At 40.7% G+C, this 16,510-nt stretch overlaps 1 protein-coding gene across 2 annotated transcripts in view; it reads left to right on the plus strand.

Annotated features, from left to right (window-relative positions):
* Nucleotides 1–15,903, plus strand: part of RFTN1 (raftlin, lipid raft linker 1) — a 97,758-nt gene extending 81,855 nt beyond the window's left edge. For both annotated transcript variants that reach the window (XM_027723799.2, XM_027723797.2), the window contains exons 8-10: nt 8,076–8,179; nt 9,562–9,643; nt 13,514–15,903. In XM_027723799.2, the coding sequence (XP_027579600.1) occupies nt 8,076–8,179; nt 9,562–9,643; nt 13,514–13,939 (612 nt within the window). In that variant the 3' untranslated portion in view covers nt 13,940–15,903. The remainder of the gene's footprint in view (nt 1–8,075; nt 8,180–9,561; nt 9,644–13,513) is intronic.
* Nucleotides 15,904–16,510: the final 607 nt, after the last annotated feature.

Consider the following 16,510-nt stretch of genomic DNA (forward strand, 5'->3'; position numbering starts at 1 on the left):
ATTTGGATGCTGGGTGTTCCCTGGCAATTTTGCTCTTTTCAGATCAAGTGTGGCTCTTTTGTGGACATTACGAACATGGTGCCCACCAAACTGAAAGTGGAAGAATATAGAAAAGAAAAAACTTGCTGAAGGAAAGATGTTGAGGCATTAGGGAACTCTTGCAAAGGTTTTACCTATTTAGAGAAAGAGCAGAGCTGACCACCTCTGTTTTCTCCTCCTGAGATTTAAATAACTGCTGGGATGTTTCATGCCTCAAGCTTTCTGAGACATAAGAGGTATAGGTAGGGAAAGTCATCAAATTGATGAAAGTAAGGCTGGAAGCTGGGGGATCTCTAGGCACTTGCACAGTGTTGTATCGAAAACCAAGTTACCTCTGTGTAAACCCTGTTGAAATTCACCTTTATTTACCATAACCATGGAATAATGCAGTGCAGAGGAAGGGACTGTAAAATGGGGAAGAAGACAGAGTTCACTAGTGATGGAAGATGTCCGAGACCCAGTAAAGGCTTTCTTTCTGTTATGAGTGCTTCAAAGTATAATTGTCACAGGGGTAATTATGGAGCAGTGGAATGACTCACTAATGTAGAATTTCTTTTTTGGGGAGGTATAGGTTCAGCTCTGATCCAGATTAACCGTTTACATTTGTTGTTTTCATTTGTACTAAAGCAATGGAAGAAGCTGTGATGGGCAGCATGACATAAACGTGTATAATGGATCCTTATTTTAAATTTGTATCAGATTTGATTATCTGGATGAGCTGTGGAGTTGTTCAGATGTGGTTGGAACTGAATGTAAATTTATTGTGCTGTATCCCAGTTAAGAAGAAACAAAAGAATCCCAGCCACAACAAAAGAAAGCTTTTTTAAAAAGGAAGACGTAGCAAATATCTACGCCCTTTAGAAAGAGAACCTTTCTAAATGGAAAGGTAAAGGTTTGCTGTTTAACCATGAACACAAAATAGAGGGGTTGGCACACCTCTTAGCAGAGAAAGGGCTGCCTTTTTAATTGCTAAGGCTAATAGATAAAACAAGCTGAACAGTGTGATGCACTCAGTATGTGTGTAAAATGTCAGTTTGTAGAGGATGTAAAGCTCGCAGCTGTCACAGTATGTGGTCCCGCCAAGCAGCAGACAGGATGTAATAGCTCTGAGTAATTTAACTCTTTCTTCTCAAAGTAGAGCTCTGATATCCTCTACAAATGACCACAGGACTTGTTATGACAAAATACTGCATTCATCCTTATCCCTTTAACTCTAAAAATGTCAGGACATATTATTTCCACTGCAGTCTCTGAGATCTAGCCCTAAAACTTGTTTGATGGTTTTAATTCTGCTTGTGTAGGCAAATGTGGGTAGACAGTTCTGATTAATCAGAGCCTGCATGATTTGTCTCTCCCCAACTCTAAATTTGTCACCTTCTCTTCCCCATTACCTAAGACAAAGTAGCTAATACTGTCCGTAAAATTGAGTGCTATAACGTTTATTTTAGATTTTGCCATTGTTCTACCTCTGAAGCAGTGTTCATTTTGGAAATAATATCCTTAATTTACAGGTATTTTCTCATTGAAAATCTTCAGCTGGTGATTCTTCACTTTGTATTTGCTGCTGTACCATACCTTTGATGTATCTCAAATATATTGTGGTGTTGCCATTTCCCTGGCAGACTTGAATGGGGTCAGTCTCCACCGTAGACATGGTAAACCTTTTAAAGTGCGACATACCAAAAGATTTAAAAATTTATCTCTGCTGAGCCTAGGTTGCAAGTTGCCTTAATGTAAGCCTTGAAACAAATTCTCTGGAAATGAGGATTTGATTTGTCTGTAAATCTGATTTAGGTCATATGTCAGCTAAGCTATGTTTTGCTGTCTCTGGCCACGGGAGAAAGGCATGACCGGGTCAGCCAAGGAGCTGATGGCGATGGACATGAAAAGCCCAGAAGAGTCGTGTGTGTGACCCTCTTTACCACCCAAAGGACATATATATTGCCTGGGCATAATATTTCAGCAATGTGCCCCTTGTTGCTTTTTAAGAAAACCTGAACAAAAACCTTCAGGAGCCTGTTATCTTCCAAAGGTTTTTATAATTCTTCTTTCATTCTTTTATGTAAGATATGAAAGCAGCATATATACATATATATGAACTCAGCAGACATATAATCTATACAGGATTAAAACCCACAGGCTAATCTTTCATTGGTTTTGATGATAAATTTAGTAATAAAATCTGGAAGTATGAACTTGGAACTCCCCTGACAGTTTCTTGTGGTGCTGGCAGTACTGAACATCTAACAAGGCAATTGCTTCTTCCATGTGAATAAAGGGCACTTGAAGTAAACAGCCTGAAAAGCACAGGATTTAAAACAGTATGAATTAAAAAAAACCCTTTCCTATCTGTCACAGTGTTCTTAGGTTTGTGACAAGATCAGAGATAAGAATTAGTTCTCTGCTCACCCATAAAATTTTTCAGGAAAAAGTGAGCATACGAGCTTGTACGCTTCCTATAAAACCACACAGGACACAAATCAAGTTTTTTTTCCCCAGCAGATCCCCTTTAGCCAGGCAGTAGTGGGACCCCATAAATTGCATGCACAGCCTGCACGTAGAAGGGCAGTGCCAGTGTTTGTGTTCCTGCTGCCTGAACTGCTGGTAGTGGAGGGTCTGGGCTTCAGCTGTTTTGCTCACATAGAAATGTGAGCATAATGGTGGAGTGGTGCACAAAGCCTTCTGGCAAAAGCCACATTTTGTTTGAGAATAAATTATAATCAAAGGAAATTATGTTGGGTAAGCTGCATGGGAATGATTCATCTGTGTGTGGTACAGCACCTTGGAGTACGCAGGTTCTCAGGTAGTGTTTTTCTATGTTGGGGTTTTTTTCCCAAAACAGTTCATGGACAAATGGTAAAATCAACTCTCCCTTTAAGGTACACAAGTGTTGCAGGAATTGTGAAAGTAAAAACGCCGGAGTTATTTAGGAAAATGTACTGATGGGCTGCTAGATCACATTTATTTCGTGTGTTCCACCGACAGTAATGTGGAGTTGTCCTATTGTGTGTACGTTGCCTGTGCAGTGGTGAGTTTAACACATTACATAGGGTGTTTCCATGTTTCTCGTGCGTGGGGAAGCCTCTGTGTCAACACATTCACCTTGTGCAGCTTTGGCTACTGACTCTGTGCTTCTATAAATGCAGAATTGTGTTGCTGTGCAAATGTACTTCCATGTTACAGGTGCAGGCAATATCAGGAGCGCTCAGATGTTTTTGTATATGCTAGAAAGTAGGATTTGTATCCACAGAATTCAGTGAGAGAAGTGGGCGAAGTTTGCTTTGTGGGCAAAGAGGGATTTTTGGTTATTTTTTGTTTTACCCTAGATGTGGAGCCAGCTGTGAATGCTACTCAGCAGTCTATGTGTATATTGAATTTGTGACTGGGTACATCTGAAGTGCAGGAAAACTGTGTTATCAGGATGCTGCCCCATTTAGTGTTACAGCCTTATTATATTCTCTAAAATATTTTACATTGCACAAATTCACATAGATATTAGTAATCATAAATAACTCTGAATTGCATATGCCTAGAATAGTGAGGAAAAAGCCTGTCTGTGGATTTATTTATTACTCTTTTGCTCTGTTACCATTTCACTAAGGTCCCCATCTGGCAGCTACTCTGTGTTGGTCAGTGACCCATCTGCTGCCAAAAGCCACTGGTGGTTTCTAAGGGTGCAGCAGCCACCCCACACCCCTCTGCCCTACAGCTAATGGCTGTGTAGCAAGTGTCTGCTAGCAAGGTGCTGTGGAGTATTACATCTGGAAATGTAGGAGCAGCTCAATACTAGAGGAACATAGTCCAACTTTATTGCTGAAGCATTTTTGAAACTTCTCTTTTGCTTCCGATAAATGTTTTTAACAGTTCAATAGTGTTACATTGTTAGCAGAAATTACCTTTTGGAAGGAGTCTTGAAAAGGAAAAAGGCAAATCATTCACAAATTTAGAGCTTGTATTTAGTCTTCGTGTCGACCGTGTTACTACAAACATGAAACGTTTGCAACACACTCTTACAGGGTCATTCTCACATGGCCTGCATATTCAATTTCTCTCATTTTATTTTTCTTCTTTTCCATTAAGGTGCAAGTTGTACTTTTGCCACTTCCTCTTCCACCCTTCAGTGCCATAGGACAGAAAAGCTTTGGCTTTGGCAGTGCTGGGGACTGGTAACCAGCCTTGGCGGAGGGTGCATGTTGCCACCCTCCTGGACTCTCCCCTCTGTTTTTTGTAAGGAGCTGGGTTTGAGTGCAGTGCCCATTTTCTGCAACAAACAGTAGGTTACACTTTCAAAGCAACTTGTGTTTTCTACTTCCCATCCTCTTTTGCCATCTGTCAGTATATCTTGGTATGCAGTCTGTTAGGATTCGCTGATAAAGGTTTTATTAAGATTTATTTAATGGGCTTTTCAATCTTTCAGTCTTTAATCCATGTTGGAAAAAATATTAAATAGTGACAATCTGTAGCTGCCTTGTAACTAAATCACTTAGCCCAGGAAAGAATGATTTCTAAAGAACTTCTGTCTCACAAGAGCTTAGTAGTTGTCTTGTTTATTACCTTGCTGTGGTTAAAATTGCTTCAGTAGCTGGGGGAAAGAAAAGAAAAATTGTTAATGCAGTTGTTTGTGTGGCTTGCCCTAGATATTATTCTTATCTTTTTTTTAATCTTTTTTTTTTCCTAATGAGCAGAAGGAACTGTGAAAGGCAAAAATGCTGAAAACAAACAATACAACTACAAATAAAAAGAATTCTTTTCATGTGATGCAAGTCAAGGGAAAATCCTAGCTCAATGTGCTCTGGCTTCTTGACACTCAAAGTGTGATCAGAGATTACTTATCATCCACAGGAGAGTGGGAAGCAAGTTAATTAAAATTTTCCACCCTTTCACTGAATGAAATGTCTCCCAGTTTGAGACGCATTATTTGAACACTTCTTTTTCAGGAGAGCTCTGGCACATTTTTTCTGCTTCTGCTGGTGTTCAAATCCAGTATTTGCTAGCTAGAAAGAGCATCACACTTTCATCTGATGGAGCAGTATGTTTGAAATTATATTTCCATTGTCTCTAATAATAGTAGATAAAATAATTACTGTATTAAATATAAAGCAAATAGAAGATGACTCTTTTCCTCTGCACCCATCCCCGAGTGTATTGTTTCTTTAGAAGCATTTTTGCTTTAGAAAGCATTTAATATGACACCAATTAAAGGTCTCTATAACTGTGACTCCTGCTGGCACACAAATTCCAGTCGTGGGATAGGATTACAACCGATGATTCAGGAGGGGGAGGGAGAAGTCATTTCTCGTGGTCTTACAGAAAGCTTCAATTATCTGTACTTGCAAGTAAGGAGCTTGAAGCCCATGTGGATTACACCTGTTTATTCTGGAGTGACTCCTTTCTCTTGTCTGTCATCTTCAAACTCAGGCAATTATTAGGAGTAGTTTATTCCCCAGGGACCTGGGGAAGAAGTGCAGTGACTGACTCCAGCGAAGGAAGTGTCGTGCAAAGTCGGAGAGGGCTTGTTGAAGGGCATGTGGAGCTCGGAGGAGGTGTACACCTCTGCATGATGGATACACTTCCTCCCTCCAAACAGCCTAACATGTACATTGGGGTGTTGGGTACCGGCACATAGGAAAAATAAGAGTTCACCTTTTTGTAACGTCTGTACAGAACTCTTTCAATGGGCGTTTCTTTTTTTTTTAATTTCCAGATTCAAAAAAACCATTTCTTTAGGCCTAATTGACTTTAATCTTAAATGTATTTTCTGATAACTTTACCCTTTTGAATGTGCTTACCTGCTTGTTTCCTTTCTGCACCATTGGATTGTGAACTACACCATCACCTGCTGCAGATGATGCTTAATCCTGACAAGTCAGACAGGTCCAAAGCCAGCCTTGTCTCGCTGCTCAGAGCCTGCAGGGACAGTGGGCTGTGGCAGGAGTGATGGCATGTCCCTGAAATAATTTGGCTTCTACAACAGTCAAATGAGCTCTGCGTGGTATTGATGTCCTCCCTCATTGCCATAATCACTCTCTGATTTCTGACATTTGTTGCGCATCCTGAAGCAAGGAGAAGGTTCTCCATGCTAATCACCCACCTTAGGCAATGAATTCAAAATAGAAATCCTCTTTGCAACATAAGATGTTGCTCGGGGCACAAACAAGGTCTGCTGTGCCAGTCTTTCCTGACCTGCTAGTCTTCCACCCTCTAAATGAGTGAGCTCCTTCTGGTTTTATCTCTGCAAACACTGTTTGATGAAGGGAATGTTTTAGTCGGGTCCTTTGATGTGGCACCTCATGGCAGGCTTGCGATGGTGGATGCTCTGACCTTATTCTTAATGATCATGTTGCATATTTTCGTGTTTATTTTTTGAAGGTGTTGTTGACCAATCTCATAAATCTCTGCATGTTAGTAATATGTTTTCTTGAGACATTATCTCTTAAAAGTGTCTAGATATGTTGTAATTTTTGTGTTACCTTTGGACACTCTTTTTAAAAAGTGGAAAGAGGACAGAAATATCCATCTTACAGAGGGAAATTGGAGTCAAAGGAGACTTTGAATCTAGCATTATCACTGCTGCATGATGAGTCCTGATCGCTTCAGAGGACGAGTTAAGGGCCACGTGGTATTGCACTCCTCTTGCAAGGTGTCTCTTTCCTCTCCTGGAGTTACAAATTCCAGTCTGTACATGGTGATGTTGTAAAGTAGCAGTATTTCTCTAAGTCCCCAAAACCCTCTGCACAGAAATCAGAAGTTACATTAGTAGTGTTCCCTTGCATGCACTTTCTGGGGTAGAGGTTTTAAACATTCTCCTTTTAAGCAGGAGTAATACAGCTTCTTCAGCTATTTGCATTTGTAGTCATGATCAGGTTTTTAATAGGTATAGTCAGCAGCCATTCAGTGATAAAGATACCAAGTGACCTAAATTACATTTGTTAGAAGAAAGGAATAGCTGAGATTGGAATTCACTAAAATACCTTGAAATGACTACAGCAGGATTTGGATTAGTTCTGATCAAATGACTATTTCATTACTGCAGAATAAATGGATTTTTTGGAGCTGCAAAACTGTTGTGCCTTCCCCAGTGTTGAGAATTGGCAGTTAAAACTCCTTACGTGCACATGAAACCTGTGTAAGCACCTGAGATTCTTGGCAAATATAATTGTTATTCCAATAGAATTTATTTATATTTGTAGAGACCAGTAGTTATCACTTGTCTGCTTTCTGTCTATTAAAATTAAAAACTACCAAGTAACCTCTAGCATCTATTTGCTATATTACTGGAAGTCTTGGCAATCAGACACCTCACCGGAGCAATCTTTGTCGAAACCACAGTGGTTCTTTCTGTGTGAATTACAGGGTCTGCCATTTAGTTGAAAGAGAATCAGGAAGGCTCTGCTGGGTACATGTGCAGCAGGAGCCAGACTTCTGTGCTGAAAGCAGTGCTTTTGGTCTCGCCCACGGATTTCCTGATTCAAAATAAGAAGGCAGCAATGTGTATTTGTGGGTGATAAAAGGAATAGACTCGTACTTACATTTTTTGTTGTTGTTGTTGGCTATTTTGCTTTTGATCCACCATGGTAGAGTGCAGATATTCAGGATTTACTGTAGCCTAGACAAGAGCAGAATATGAGCAAAGCAGTGTTGTCCTTTTTAACTAGAACATAATTTTGCTTTGGAGGACATAATTGATAACATACAATGAATTTGTCCTGTTCAGATCTGGAATCATCTAAAGCTAGATGGATGACTCAGGCAGTGCAAAAACAAGATCACAGATGTTTACCATTTTAAACAAGCTCATTTAATAGTTTGGGATGTATGGGCAATAGGTCTTGTATCTCATGCTTTTGAACGTTTTCCTTCCTGCCCAGCTGAGCTTAGAAAATGACCCACTTCTGTACAAAACCCCTTCTCCCTCCAAGAAAACCCACAAATGTTTTTTTTTCTGGTTTTTTTTTTTTTTTTTTTTTTTTTTTTTAGTGTCGAACTGAATGTCACACTCCAAGTGGTGATGCTAACTGTTGATTTTCCTTCCCCAGGGAGTTGAAGTGCAGACAGATTATGTTCCACTGCTGAATTCCCTTGCCATGTACGGCTGGCAGCTGACGTGTGTGCTTCCTACTCCCATTGTGAAGACAAACAGGTAGGGAGGGGGTGGGTGCTGCCTTTTGGCCAGAGAAGTTGCTGTACAAGCACCACAGTCTGTACAGGCAATTCCCTGTGCAGTTAGTGTGGATTTCCTCACAAACCCTGCTGCAGCTGTTCTCTGGGTTTTCTCAGCATCACAAGCCACATGTGGCAGGAAGCACGTGTCTGGTGGGCAGAATACTGCAAGGTGGCAGTGTGGTTTCTGCATAAATTTTCTGGGTATTGTTTCTGCCTCTCTGTAAACTCCTTGACTGTAAAATTCCTGCTCTGGATCTTCCAGTAACCCTTCTTAGAGCAAAGACAAAATGTGTGATAATGTTTGGAGTGAGATGTTGTCTATATGAAGAAAAGAAATTTTATTCTTAATAGATTTCTGTCTAATGCTGCTGATACAGTCCAGCTGAGCAGAACCGTGTGAGGCTCGGGTATCATTGCTCTAGTAGCCTTCTGTGCAGATATAATAATTCTGTGGTCTGCTTTGCTGTTATTAATATTCTGAGTTTTAAAATATAAACACAAGTCACTTAAAAATACTCTTCATGACTAGTGAAAAACAATTATCCCACTTGTTAATCATGAAGATGGTGCTTTCTGAATTTTCAGTGGTCAAGAATATATTTATGTTTATATACGTACCCATATAATCAGTCATGATTTTCTGTCTTTAAAGAGTAAAAATACGCAGAGCTCTTTATGAGGTCTAGATGAAGACAACTCCTACATATAAAAACCTAAAAAGCAGAGGCCATCTGTGCGGGGGAAAAATGGTATTTGAGTTTGTCATACATGTTTAAATACAGGAATGAATAGAAAATCACAATTATGGTTTGTAAGCCCTATCTCTTAAAGATATATATGATTTTCTTTCTCTTCCAGCTTTCTGTATCCCACTAATACCTTCAATAAGACAGGTCAGGCTGACAGTGCAGAAGGGCACCCTCCTAATGAAAGTACATTTGGTTGTTCCTCCTGCTGTGCTGCAGACATGTAGGCAGCACCCATCCCCATTCCAGATCAGTGCCCTGGGAGGCAGGGAAGGAGGGAGGAGGCACTCTGAGACGCACAGGCTCCGGGGTGCTTGGGTTTCTTCCTTTTTGTTCCAAACAATTTATTCTGTGTTTACACACTAATGCTAAAACATTCAACAAAACTGTGTCACAGGCTGACAGGCTCTGTCAGGCTGAACATTTCCCACCCCACCCCCTCTGCAAAATATCAGGCTGCTCAAAGACACTGGGGACAGGCAACATGTGGATCATTCTTCATTTTATTCTTCTTTGACCTGCAGAAATAAATGACTGAGATGGATTTTCGCTTTGAATGATGCTGGATGTGAATTTAATTCATTCTCAGGAGTGTGCATTTGTTTCTTTTCAGGGAGGGGAATTTATCTACAAAGCAAATTGTATTTCTTCAGAGACCTTCTTTGCCCCAGAAAGCAAAGAAGAAAGAATCTAAGGTAAATAACCTTGAGTTTCTGGTTTCTTTGGGTTTTTTTGGTGGTATTTTTATATTGTAATTGATTTCCCATAGAAGGAAAAATGGCCTATTCAGTGTTTCTGTGATGCAGTAGCCAGACACAAGGAATGGAACTATTCAAATGAAAGAAACAAAAAATGCTCAAATGATGTGAAAGCTCTTAGATTTCATTCTCTGTTGAACTTGTGGCAGCAGAAGGGATGTAGATTTCTCTTTATGTAAGCCATCCATAAACCTCCATATATGACCTAAAATTCTCTGTCCATATTCACTGCCTGCAAGGTAGAACCAATACTGTTTTCTCTCACCCAATGCCTGTCTTTTTCTTTTCTGTTTAAATTGTGCTCTCTCTCTCTCTCTCTCTCTCTCTCTCTCTGTGTGTATTTTGGTAGAGCCTAGCACAATGTAGGCCTGATCTTGGCTGGTGTTTCCATCTATTGTGTGAATGATAATGAATTCTGCTACAGTTTAACCAAAAAAAGCTTCCTGAATCCAGCTAAATTATTCGAGGACATAGCTGACAGCTAATGATGTATGGATGTGGGTACATGTATGTATTCCCACTTCCATTTTCAAATGTGTAGCTGTGGGAACCCCTGCCCAAACTTATCATGCCATACAGCTGAGAGACTGGGAAAGTGATGACCTTCCTACAGTACTCAAATTTGCCTTGCCCTTTTAGTATGGAAGGGATCAGGAAAGCCAGATGAAGTATGGAAAAGATCCCTGAAACCTCACGACGATGAGCGTCTGATGAATGCAGCCTCATTTGTGTTCTGGGTCTGTGTGCTTAGGTGGGTGCTGCCCAGCCTGATGTCACCTGCAGGAGTGAGGCCCTCGAGACCCTGCAGAGCTGAGCTGGAGTAGGAGTTTGGAAGTGCTCAGCAGAGCTGACCACAAGGAGCATTTTACCCAACAGTTTATAGAATGTAGATAGTTTTCATCTATAAATCCCTCACTGTTCTGGAGCCTGGTTCTGTGAGAGTTGTCTTTTTGATACAGTGCAGAGCAGGGGAGTATTTGAACTGACTGAAGTAGGAGAGAAGTGCTGGGAGTGTGACTGTGATTTAAGATGTACCCTCTCTCATTAGCAAAGCTGGAGCCCGGAATATTGTCTTTACATGTTACAAAGCCCATCTTTCTTGTTTTTTTCTCTTTGTTTTCCAGTGATTAAAGGGATCTTGGGATGAGCATTAGAGTGCCTCTATTTGGTCATTCTTTTCCTACCACTGTACATGGTTTTAGTGGAAGTGGTGGGAACCCGTATGTGGTTGTACTTCTTCAAATAGGGAAACTAGTATGATACTGATTCCTTGTATTATAACACATACATACCATCCAGATGATTCAAAACTTTGTTTAAGTTTTTTTCATTCCGGGTTATAAAAACTTATTTAACAATGTCTGGTTGACAAAACAAAGGACTTAACTTGTTGGCAGCATTAAATATACAGGCATATTTGAAGGCAAGAATCACTACAGCACATTTTCATACCAAAGGTCAAGGAAAAATGACATACCTTGATTATAGTTATATAAAGAGATGTAAGACTGGTTCAACATCTGTAGGTGGTTGTTGTGAGTCACATCAAAGATACCAAACCTGGCATTTGACTAAGTTGCTGAATATTCTGCACATACAAAGTCACAGGCTCCTAGGGTGTTTTTTTTTAACTTGAGATATGGCATGTCTAAAATGTTTACAGATAACCCTTTGGAGGAGTGAAATAGGCTGGTAAGATTAAAAGGATATTGCATTGTTGGAAAATGATCCATCCTGTCTTTGCACACCGTCCAACTGCTGCTCAGGGTACCTAGAGAAACAGAAAAGGAAACACTCAAGGAGTGGTACAACTTGATTCTCTTCAGTAAGTCAGAAGTACGCTTGCTACTGCAATATTCAGTCAGTGATGAGATAATCATTTTCAATCACTTTATACAAAACTGATGCTATTTCAGCAGAAACTGGCTGAATGCATTTTTGTGAAATACAACATAAATACCTGACTGAGTACACGTACATTTGCATGTACACACAGAGTCTCCTACAGTTTGATCTTTATCCCATTGAGGGCCCTGATCTTACCTTCCATCAAAGAGAGCTTTGAGTTAAGGGGAGCAGTGGGTGCCCAGCACTTCTGCAAATCAAAGAGGAGAAAACTCAGGTGTCTGAATTTTAAACAGTTGAGCTCTAGAACTGAGATGTTATCGTTCCTCTTTCTCTAAATTGCAGTGCTATTAAAGTGAAAGATAACTTCCTCTAAGTAAAACCGAGAAGAATCTTGTGAAAGCCAGTTTCTTCTTCCCCTCCCAACCTCCCCCCCCCCCACCCCTGCCTTTTCTTTTTACATTAAGTTCTGGCCAACAGAAGGAAAGAGCATAGTTCCAGCTTTGTAATCTAATAAACTTAATAGGTTTTGAATGGCTTTTTGATTAAGGAATAAAGAGCTAGATCAAAAATTTATGAACACAAGATCTTCTGGCCAACTTCAGCACAGACCTGGTTTCTCTGGAGAAAATGGCTTTTGGAGCATGGCTGGATTTACTCAATGTCCTGATAAGATTATTTACACCATACAAAGGTTGCCTACTAACCCACCCCTGAGTTGCCATCAGCAATGGGCACTGCTGACAAAATGGTCATGCACATTCACATGTACCTAGCAAACTTGTGTAGGATGGCTCAGCAGCGGCTTGGAACCCTGGAGCAAATCCAGAGCAGGGCCACGAAATTCATAAGGGGACTAGAGCACCTCCCCTATAACGACAGGCTAAGGAAATGGGGGCTGTTCAGCCTGGAGAAGGTTGCATGGGGACCTCACAGCAGCCTTCCAATATCTGAAGGAGGCCTACAAGGAAGCCAGACATGGAATCTTCATCAGGAACTGTAGTGATAGGACAAGGGGAATGATTTCAAACTGTAAGAGAGTAGGTTTAGATTAGATATTAGGAAGAAATTCTCTACTGTGAGGGTGGTGAGGCACTGGAACATGTTGCCCAGAGAAGTTTTGGATGCCCTAATCCTGGCAGTGTTCAAGGCCAGGTTGGATGGGGCTTTGTGCAACCTGGTCTAGTGAGAGGTGTCCCTGCCCATGGCAGTGGTGTTGGACCTAGATGATCTTTAAGGTCTCTTCCAACCCAAACCAGGCTATGGTTCTGTGACCCTATGGTATGGCTTTCCTTGGAAAGGTTCATTTATTTTTTGACAAGTGAAGCAGATATAATAATGGCATATTTGTTAGCCTTTATGTATGTTACACCTGTCAAGTCAGTATTTCAAGGTATTGCTAATTCCCATTTTGTTTTAATTGTAGTCAAAACACTTCTGAAAGGGTGGCTGTTTCAAGTCTTGTGCAAGTTCTGCAAGAGTCAGCCTCACGCTTTCTAATCAAAAAACATTCATACAAATAGTTCAGAATATTTTACTGTTTGGATATAGTCTTGGGTATTAGTTCTGCTGCTAACCTGATGAAAAACATTGGAATAATGCCATAGGATTGTTTCCTCTGTCTGCACTTGTGCAGCCTTGCATATCCTTCCTTTCCACGCGGTGCAGGTGGGCTGCCAGGGTGCCACAGGCCTTAACAGTGACGCGGTGTGCGGAGAGGAACCCACTAGGTATGTGCAGGAGCAGAATTCATCAGAGTCTTGTTTCTCTGCCTGACAGGTGTAGGCAGAAATGATTTAAAGCTGTCTGATTTAGTCATGCAATTTTTTTAATCTTGGGTCTTTTTGGTCAAACTAGTCTTTGAATTAAAACTACATAATAAAAACATTTCTATTCAGGAAAAGAAATGTCCATGTGAGATTGTCTCTAATGGTCTTTAACATTTGGATCCCTTCTTTGTAGTTTCACTGGAGGTTCTCCAAGGAAGACATGCACAACAGAAAAATGAAGAATTCCACAAAGGCTAAATTAAGTACTAGGGACAAGCAAAGGGCAGAGGAGAAGCAGGAATTTGAAGTTACAGAGAACACAAGGAACTTGGAAGCACAGATCTCAGCAGCAGCCAAGCCTGATCCAGAACGGCAGCTGGACGATGTCATAGACTTGGGAGACGAGGGCGCTGGGGCCAAGGGCGCAGGTCCACATCACGACGGGGCGTCAGAAGACACGAGTCCTGCCAGTTGCGATGCTGCTGGCAATGCCGACACTGCCGGGCCTGCCTGCCCCAGCCTGAGCGCGCCCGGGGGGTGCGAGGCTCCGGCGGCTGAGGGAGGGGACTGCGGGGGCAGCGATGGGGCAGCGCTGGGCGCGGACTGCTCCTGTGAGTAACACCTGCGTTTCAGGAATCCTGTGAGTTGCTGAGTCTTTGCCAAGTCAAAAGAACAGGTTTTGATAATCCCCATTGCAAACTCCATTCCTCTACTCAGCATTGCTTTGGCGCTGTGCTTGCTTTGCTCCTTAGCACACTGGTATCTTGATGTTTCAAGTAACTACAGGGCCCAGACTTTTCAACCCACAGAAAAGGCAAAATTCCTTCCACTGTACATAGTGGGAAATGCTCTCCTAGAGCTACACTTTAAATTAAAAAGTAGTGACAGACAGAGAACATCCTCACTTTTTTCTGTGACTGACCTTAGCAAACAAGCTTTGAGCCCAGGTCAGGGCAAGTGTTCCATTCCAATTGGTCAGATTTTACTCTGTAGTACTTTCTTGTCCACATAGCTTTTCTGGAGAAGTTGTTGTGCCATATGTTATTTTGTCACTAGGCTTGTAGTGTCATGAAAATGGTATTTGGGCTTAAACAGGCTGAAGTTGGAAAGCTTAGATAAGATGGCTGTTATCCTTATTTATCTCCAGTAGCATATTTACTGATGATACTCTCTTCTGAATTTTATTAACCCTTGCAGATCTTTGAACAATAAGCAAATCGTGTACCTACTTTAGGCACACTGGGTAAACAAGCCCTATGGTAAATTTGTGTGAGGCAGATCATTCTGATATAAAATGCCATTTCCTATTCACTCTTTGCCAGTCCACAGTTCATCAGTAATTGTGGGGGCTTGAGAAGACAGAAAACAGGAAACAAAAAAGCAGGTAAACGATACTTCTGTCAGTGGTTATCCTCACAAGAATTGAAATTAGATGTTATCTCCTGACCTTTTCTAGGTGGTTTTGCACCACTTCCTCACCATTACGAAATACCTTGTGGGAAAGAACTGAAATTTTACACAGGGGTCAGTGGACAACAGATGTCACTAAACGACCTTACAAAATGCAAATACCTTAATAGAGCGTTTTTTTCATACAATTTTGGGATGGATAACGAACAAAATTCTGTAAAATTACCAGCATTTTTATGTTTGAAGCTACATTAAAATATTTACAAGTGAATGTACATGTAATATAGTTTCTGTGCCAATGTTCTCCAAGTACTTCAGTATTTTTAAAAACATAGGAGGAAGTGGTTTCTCTCTTTTTGACCACCTTCATCCTTATTTAGAAGTGGGGTAGTAATCTGGTAATGAGGTGAGAAATACATTGTAAATTCCCCTACTTTTTTTGTTTAAAGAAAGAGCTCTGTAAGTGATTTGCCATTTTTTCCCTTGACTTGTGCCTGATAATTTTCTTTAGTCTTCAAATCAAAATGCTGTACAAAGAACTATGTTCTGTATCAGATGTGCACCTAGAGTGGTTCAAAAGCATCTTCTATGCCTAAAAATTACACAGTAGGCAGAACATTGCAGAGAAAGGAAAAACGACATCTCTTTGAATATTCATTTAATTGGGACGAAGGCACTCAAGTTTAAACCATTTGATTTCACACACAGAAAGCACGGTGGTATTTTTGTCATTGATTAAAGAGTTTTTTATTTTGAATTCAGTGGTTTAATCACAGGACTGTAAGTAACTGCAGTTTCTGGTGGTATTTTTCAATTATTTCCTTCAATATCTTGATATTAGAATGGGGTTCCAAAAGCCTCAAAAATAGGTTGTTTCAGTTGTTCTACTTAAATACAAGGTCTCTGCTCTGTACAGTTTTAAGTACCTGTTCGCAGATTTTACTAGCTTAAGATCCTTCTACTGATGGTTTCTATCTCAAGGACTAGCTTTGTATTAATCTTGTTTAAAAATTCACTATATTTAATGAACGTTTTGCTAGTAGAAAGTGTTGCAGTAGAAAGACCTCTCCAAATACTTTTTAATAGAAAACATTTATTGGATTGCAATTTGACCTTGTTTAACTGGTACCCAACTGCTTACAAAACTAAGGAGAAATAAAGGTCATGAAGAGATTCCTTATTTGTGATACTTGCAAAATTGCCAGTAATTTGTCCCCAAAAGGGAGAACTTGGGATCTCTAAGTGGTGATGAGGGGAAGCTCCTTACTACTGAATTAGCAGTATTTACTAATGCTACAGAACTGGCTACTTCTTTTTCCTTTCCCAGCCTGACAGAGCATGGAAGGGTCTGGGGGGAAGTTGTGTTTAAGTGAAAGCTTGGTTTAAAACTTTGTTCCTGTAAGTGCTGGAGTGGCTTAGGGTTGGGAAGAGTCAAAGAGAACTTACCTGTTTTTTCAGTTTCATAAGAGCGCAAACAGCTTTGGGTTTATAGTCACATAATCAATTCCAACTCGTGACTTTGAATTACCCTGAGCTGGTTCAGCTGTCTGGAGTTGTGCATGTGCTTTCACTGTGTCCCCATCTCAAGGAAAGTGAGAAAACTTAAATCACCTCACAGTCAGGTGATCCAGATATGATGAGGGCTGGGTAGTAATGCACATGTGGGGTACAGCAGCAAGGCTCCACAGCTGTTATCTGTATTTTATCTCAACTGCTTTTGCTATTTTGGGCCTGAAAAAGCAGGAGTGGCCAAGGAAGTGAAAGGAAGCAGTCAGCACCT

Source organism: Pipra filicauda, unplaced genomic scaffold (genome assembly GCF_003945595.2).
Source record: "Pipra filicauda isolate LSUMZ 115617 unplaced genomic scaffold, ASM394559v2 scaffold84_size4826128_pilon, whole genome shotgun sequence".
Lineage (NCBI taxonomy): Eukaryota > Metazoa > Chordata > Aves > Passeriformes > Pipridae > Pipra > Pipra filicauda.